General features: G+C 44.7%; 1 protein-coding gene across 1 annotated transcript; it reads right to left on the bottom strand.

Moving 5' to 3' along the window:
- Positions 1–904: 904 nt before the first annotated feature.
- B2m (beta-2-microglobulin) lies at positions 905–5,922 on the bottom strand. The gene is given in 5 exon segments (XM_005068531.4): positions 905–1,379; positions 2,351–2,379; positions 2,898–3,090; positions 3,092–3,177; positions 5,841–5,922. Coding segments are annotated over 4 exon segments (360 nt in total). The 5' UTR covers positions 5,908–5,922; the 3' UTR covers positions 905–1,379; positions 2,351–2,365.
- Between the last annotated feature and the right edge of the window lie 1,490 nt (positions 5,923–7,412).

The raw sequence follows: 7,412 nt of genomic DNA, 5'->3' as shown, positions 1-7,412 counted from the left end.
TGGTTTTATGGTGACTATTAATAAGCAATTGTTATAACAAAATACTTGACACAAGCTACTTAGTAAGATTTATTTAGCTTACAGTTTTAAAATTTCACAATTTAAATGATTAGCACAGACTCTATGCCAAAGGTTCTTCTTTTGAGCCAACAGCAATAGGAAAAGTGCATCAGGAGTGAGCAAGTGTTTAAATGTTAGACAAGCACAAGGGACATAAGGGGCCGGGGTTGCTGCCTTTTTAATAACCGTTTCAGAACTCAAAAAGATTCCCATCCTGTGAGAGTACCACAGGGCCTCCCACTAGACCCCACCTCTTAAAGGTGCAACCACAAAAGGGCCTTACAACTAAACTATCAAAATTAAAAGCTCAAGTCAGTTCTAAATTGATTAGCATTCCCACTTTAACATTAGCCCTTAGAAACTTTGAATTGGTAGTGGGGCTTTCAGACTGGCTGTGCTATAGGCCCAACAGAATGTAACAGGAAACACAGTAGCTACTGATGCCCCATCAGCAGTGAGAGCCAATCCTTAGCTTCTACATGCCAGTGCCTGCACACCAAAGTATCTGGGCTTTCGTCCTATCACATAGTCCTGTAGTAGAGCCAGCAATGTGTAGTGTCCACATGGCCAAGATAAACTTTAACATGTGGTTTTTGCTCTAGAGCTCCCGGTAGCACCAGTATTTCCAGAATCCCTACTTCGCTCTCAGTTCCTTCCTATTTGCTGTCATCAGCCATACCCGTACTGCTTTGCTTTGGAACCCTTTCTTAGTCATGTTCATCTAAACCCCTACTTCTGTTGCCTGCTTCTCTGAGAACCTAAGATACTCAGTGACTAGAACCACATGCACACTTGCAGACACTGAAGGCTACCCAGAAATCACTTCATGTAACACTCTGCAATGTCCAGCAAAAGTCCTTTTTTTTTTTTCCTTTATTTTTGAGTAAAAATAACAAAGAGGAAGTAACCCATGGGACTTGTGTGTTTTACCAAAAAGAAAATGTCTCAGGTTTCTTAGATTAAAAAAACAAAACAAAACAAAAACCCATTTATGTTGTGATAGACCAAAGATGAATAACTATATCTAACTAATAAGATGTACAGAGGGTTTGATATATGATCAACTATTGTTCTTCATTATATTTAATAGCAGGGTTTTTTCATTCAAATTATCAAAATCATTTATTTCTGATCAGAATACTCATTGATGCTTTATTATTTCAGATATCTAGGATGTTACTCTTCAATCTGTTTTTGAAAAACATGCAAAATTCAAAGTAGGTTATATAAAAGATGATGTGCCATTACTATTGCTGCTGTGTGCATAGACTGAACAGCGTATTAAAAGCTGAGAAATACTTCTGATCCAAATGAAGCATCTGAAAAGACAAAGGGATAGGAAGGAGGGAAAGAGGAAGTTAGTGGAGCATTTACTTTGTTTGTATTACAGATCTCATCACCAACGGGTCTAGCATCTGTGAGTAACCACCTTCTTAAAGGAAGTGAGTACTGGCTCCACCTTTTGGTGACTATCTGGACGGATTACCTATCCTTTCTAATACTCTCTCGCAAATCAATCCAGCTTTCCTAGAAATAAATATAATACAAGACTTAAACGAGACTTTGGCCCCAACATCCCTGGACAGTAGGATTTCCTGGAAAATCTGCATTTTCCACACTACGCTGAATCTAACAGAAAAGTCTGTGTTCCCCTCTCTCATGTTCCTAGACTTCCTTCTGCTACAGCTCTGATAGTGTGTTTACATGGAGTTACAACATTCTATGTCCATGTCTTTCCTTGAATGGTCTGAAAGTCTTTAGAAGTAAGCCTAGTGTCTACCCACTGAGACAGAATATGAGACTGAAGGGAGATGCATGTATCCCCAGAACTTTGTCACCCCATTCTTCTGGCTGAAGAGCAAGGCCACTGCCACACAAAGAAAGCAAGTGGTTCATTGTCCAAGGCCTTCTCAGCAGAAAGAACTCTTGAGATGGTGCAGATAACTGCAGGCCTCTCCCGGCCATATATTTAAAGTTGCTGTTTTCCCTTTGGGGGTTAGTGATGATGGCAGAGCCAGACGTGTAGTTACATGCCTTCTTCCTGCCAATCCACAGGATAAAGAATGTGACCCCCAAAGGCAAGCTACCTGATTAGTGTCTTTGGTACAGTGACAGTTGTGGTGTTAGAGCTGTCTATAAACAGCCCCTAGGAGAGTGAAGCAAACTATTATCTCCCTGCAGTGCAGGGAATAGAACACAAAGCCTGTGCATGCTAGGCCTACCCCAGCATGTGCTCTGCCTCCAGACACCCCTCTCCCAAAGGCCCATTTCTTCAGGTCAAGAAACCTACCTCCATGACGCTTGATTACATGTCTCGTTCTATGAAAAAAGAAAACAGAAAGAAAAAACATTTTTTCTACTACGAATTACTAACAGACATCCAAAAGTGTTAGCAATAAGACTGGTAGAATAAATAGGTATTGTTGCTAGCCTCGAGTACTTGTTGAGAACTACCCAGAGATCCACCCCTGTCTACAGTCTTCAGTGTCAAACCTAGCCAAGGCACTGGAGCAGTCCAGAATTGTAGATTCATGAGGGCAAGGATTGCAGGCCAAGGCCAGTGCCTTCCCAACATGCTCTTTGGCACTTTGTGTGCATTAGGTTGCCAGGAAATCTGGAGGAAGCCACAGCAGGAAGTCCGGGACAGTGGGTGCTGCTGTTGCTGCTCCCTGCTTTAACAGCAGTGAAGTACTCAGCAGGTGCCACTGACCAGTGCTTTGGGGGATCCCCTAACAATCTCGGTATGCAGGGTTATTTTTGAAATAGCAAAGCAGGATTAAGCTGTGACTTGACACAGACAGAGCTTCCAGAGACTGAGGAAGAAATTGAAGACTCACCCCAGGTGACCACCTTGGGCTCCTTCAGAGTTATGTGTGAAACTCTGCAGGCGTATTTATCAGTCGCAGTGGGTACAAACTCCCTGTGAGCCAAGAGATAGAAAGACCAGTCCTTGTTGAAGGACAGATCTGACAGCTCCACTTTGTCCATCTTCTCCCCATTCTTCAGCAGCTCGATTTCAATGTGGGGGGGGATGGAACTGCGACACATAGCAGTTCAGGAAGTTTGGTTTACCATCTTCAGGGGGGTGGCGGGTGTAGACTTGCACTTGTGGGGGACCTAAGGGTCACAGGGAAAGACAAATGATGACTTGCTGGGGCTTTTTCCTTGGAGATAACTGCATCTCAGTCTCCACCATGCCCCATGCCACAATTGGTCATCTATTTCTCCCAGTTCCATTTCTGCTCTGGAAGAGTGACCTTCTGCTTCCCCAAAAGGCTACCCACATGTTGAGAACTACATCATGACTTAGTATCTCTTCCTTGAAATCCTGTACAGGCCTTTGGTTTTTCCTACCTGGCTTGTAGCAGTGTCTTCCGTCACTAGAGACTGCTGGATTTTTTTTGTTTTGTTTTGTTTTGTTGTTTTTCGAGACAGGGTTTCTCTGTGGCTTTGGAGGCTGTCCTGGAACTCACTTGGTAGTCCAGGATGGTCTCGAACTTACAGAGATCCGCCTGCCTCTGCCTCCCGAGTGCTGGGATTAAAGGTGTGCGCCACCAACGCCCAGCTGACTGCTGGATTTTTAAGAAACTTTTATTGGAGGCTCTGAAGACCTGCACTGATCCCTTCTCTTAATAAATCCTATGGCCCAGCTACTTTCCAGATTTCATGTCTCATTTGGCACACCCACCCCCTACAGTATCCCCATCATAGTACCCATGCCCTTGTATACTGCATCAGCCTCTCACTCTCTTTATTTTTACCCCCTTCCTTTTTGCTTATTGCTCCTCCCTAGACTTCCTGACACATACTTTCTGATACAGAGATGAAAGCTGATCATTTGTCCCTCAGGTGGCAGATGTTAATATTATCTCCCCCTACTTAGGTTCCTATGCAAGTCAGTCCAGGGGCCAATCCTGCCACAGACACTCTCTGTTCCAGCCCAGAGATAACAGGCCAAAATAAAACTGATTTCATGAACTAGGAAACAAGCAATATCTTGTTTAAATATCTACAGAAGCTAGCAAAACTTTAAGTGGTTAAGTTGGGATGGATAAACCGCAGTAGGGAGAAGTGAGGGATGTGATGAAGGAGAAAGACCATACTCCACTAGAACTAAGTGGGCAAAGTGTATGAGAGTAGGATGTGGATTTCTAGTCAGCACTTTCAAATGACTGCCCTAACTAAACAAGTTGGGAATAATTACCTTGGTGTGTGTGTGTGTGTGTGTGTGTGTGTGTGTGTGTGTGTGTGTGTGTGTGTGCGCACACGCGCGCACCATAGCTCTTGTGTGGATTTAAGAGTCAGTTCTCTCTATCCACCAAGTGGAATCTGAGCTCAAACTCAGGCTTACTGGCTAGTGTCTCTACATGCTGAGCCATTTCACTGGCTGTTTTGTGTTTTCGCTGTCTATCATCCATCTATCTATCCATCATCTATCTATCTATCTATCTATCCATCCATCTGAGATACAGTCTTACTCTGTCTCCAGACTGGCCTTAAACTCTTATTGCAGCCTCATCAGGACTGAAATTACAGGCATGAGTCAACACACCTGGCATATAATACACATATACTCAGGGTATATGGTCTCTAAAGGGCAGCTACTTATTATCCACATATAGAAGGCAGTAGGGAGAAGGAAGAGTATCTGGGAACTGTGGCCAGCTGTATGTTTCTAGATGCTTTGGGGGAAAACTAGCCCTGTCAAGAATTAGAGTTAAGGTTTCAATGAAGCCGTGAATTTTTTTCTTGTAAAGTTAAAGTGAAGATAAGTCAAAAAACTTTTTAAATTTGAGGTTGTAGTGATGAGAACATAATAAATACCACAGAGTCAGAGGCCAGTTCACCCTGCCTAGAAACCTCCGGGAAAGAACGATCTCTCTTTGACAACTAAGACAAGTGTTGGGCCAGGTTTGAATCTGGTCTCTGCTCCTTTTCTACCTCTATGACTTCGTGAGTTATTATTTCTCAAGAGTCTTGGTAACTATACTGAATTATCTTTACCCAGAGTTTTCGAAACTGAAAGTAGATGCTTGGAAAGAACCAGGCAGCATGCCAACAAGGAAACCCTGTGTGAAGTACCAAGGGCTCACGGCAGCCCAGCCTGCTTTAGACTATGACCGGAGGGTTACGGTCAAAAGGCCTATTTTTTACCCCAGATGGCATAAATCGGCCTCAATTTCCAATCCCGACTGCCATTAATCCCTTGGATGAGTAAGTTATTTAAATTCTCGATGCCTCTGGTTTCCCATCTAAGAGACACAAGGAACCATGTTTACGTCGTAGGTGCAGTTTCAAAGTTATAAAGCTCTCAGAGTCCTCAGCATTACACAAAATTGTCACACCCAGTAGCTTTATGATTATTACTAAAAACATTAATGAGACAAGTTAAGTTAACGGCCGGAAAACTTTGGAAACAGCTCCGTTGGATCCCAGGTGCTCTAAAATGCAAAGGCTACTGGGTGGCCGCGGGCTGACTTCCCAGGTTTCCCGGGCCCCGGCTTCCGGGAGTCCAAGGTCCTCTATTCCGCACCTTTGGGGCAAGCCCAGCCTCCCGCTGTGCTCCGGGAGTCTGGGGGCTCCGGCAGGAGAGATGCGTTCCTTGTCTGTCCTCACAATCGCAAATCGGCCGCATCCCCACTACTGCCTCGAAGCAGCAAGAAGGGAGCGGCGGGACTCCCACCCCTTCCCCGGGAGACCCAGCCCTGGCCAATCCCGTCGGGAAGGAGAACTAAGGAGAAATCAGAATTAACGCCAGGAAAGGAGGAAGAGGCACTCACGCTGAATGGCATCCAAGCAGACCAGTGAGACAAGCATCAGAAAGACCACGGCCACGGAGCGAGCCATGGTGCACGCCGGTCAGAACAAAACGAATGTGGCCAGGGCTGGGCGCGCACTCTTATCCCCACGCTCGCAGCCAATCGGGACCCAGATCCAGGGGCCGTCACCAGTCTCCTAGCTGGTGACGCTGAACTAGGTTAAAGAAGGACTTTCCTATTTTCAGTTTCATGTTCTTATAAAGTCCGGTGATGCTTAGAAGAGTCTGGGCTGTACCCTCCATACTCTGCGATCAGGGTGTGCTTCTGAGCTTGGTGTACCTTGGTCGTTCTTCCTAGGGATTTCTGGACGCCATTCGTTCTAATGCCAACGGAATCCCAGTCAGAGAAGGGCTTAGGACCTGAAATTTTCATTCTTAGAAAGTAAAGCCAGAACAATTAAGAGCATTAACTGGCAGAACTCGAACCTTGAATTATAACTCCAGGAATACAAAGACAGTTGCAGGATTCAAGGACCCTCCTGTCCTAAGGGCTGCTGGCAGAATCTGGCTTGCTTCTCTCCGGTTTCTCCTTTGAAAGCTTTGGGTGGAGAACTTCCTCCAGTAACCTTGCTAAATTGAGGTAAATTTCTATTCCGTTGGTGAGTTTGGAGGAAAGACAACGGCTTAGAGCTCTGAGTTTCCAGACCATTCTCCTAGAAGTACCGCCCCAGAACAGTGCCATTGGTAAACTGAGTGAACAAGTGGCATGAATCCACGAATAAATTCTTTGTTTGGATAGGTAGATAAAACTGAGAGGCAGCCGGGCGTTGGTGGCGCACGCCTTTAATCCCAGCACTCGGCACTCGGGAGGCAGAGGCAGACGGATCTCTGTGAGTTCGAGGCCAGCCTGGTCTACAGAGTGAGCTCCAGGACAGCCTCCAAAGCCACAGAGAAACCTTGTCTCGAAAAACCAAAAAAAAAAAAAAAAAAAAAAAAAAAAAACTGAGAGGCATTTCCTTGGAGCCCTGCTTTATCCGCTTGGAAGACAAAGGCAGTTTTAATTCAGAATGTGTATTACATCAGCTGTGGACCCCTCAAGGAAGTTAAACTCCTGGCCAGAAGCGCATGACAGAGACAAGCAGCGAGCGGCTGCCTGGGCTCTGGAGACACCACCACCACAAGCAGCCAAGATGCTGCTGCTTTAGTGAGTAAAGTAGAAAGCGGAAGTGGAGCATGGACACATGGAGGGAGATCATGGAAATCACCCTAGCCACTTTGGGCTTCCCCAAGGAGCATGGCAACATAATCTCTGGATTTCTTTGACATATTTTTAAAACCATTAACAATCTCTAGTGTAGAGTCCGTGTCTAAACTAGAGAAAACAGAATATTCTCCATGGACCTTAATGAGATAATAAACAGATACCCACTTCTACAGTGCCTACCCAGCACACAGTATTTTTATCCAGTAATGTTTAGGATCATAACTATTAATGTTATTTTGCTATCCCTTTCTGTAACTTTGAAGTATAAGAAGAATTGTTATGCGTAAAGGTATGAACTAAGATACTTTCCTCCATACAGTTTTTAAAAAA

Source organism: Mesocricetus auratus, unplaced genomic scaffold (genome assembly GCF_017639785.1).
Source record: "Mesocricetus auratus isolate SY011 unplaced genomic scaffold, BCM_Maur_2.0 Super-Scaffold_100004, whole genome shotgun sequence".
Taxonomy (NCBI): domain Eukaryota; kingdom Metazoa; phylum Chordata; class Mammalia; order Rodentia; family Cricetidae; genus Mesocricetus; species Mesocricetus auratus.
Note: the sequence above shows the minus strand (reverse complement) of the source record. Positions and strands in the feature narration are given on the sequence as shown.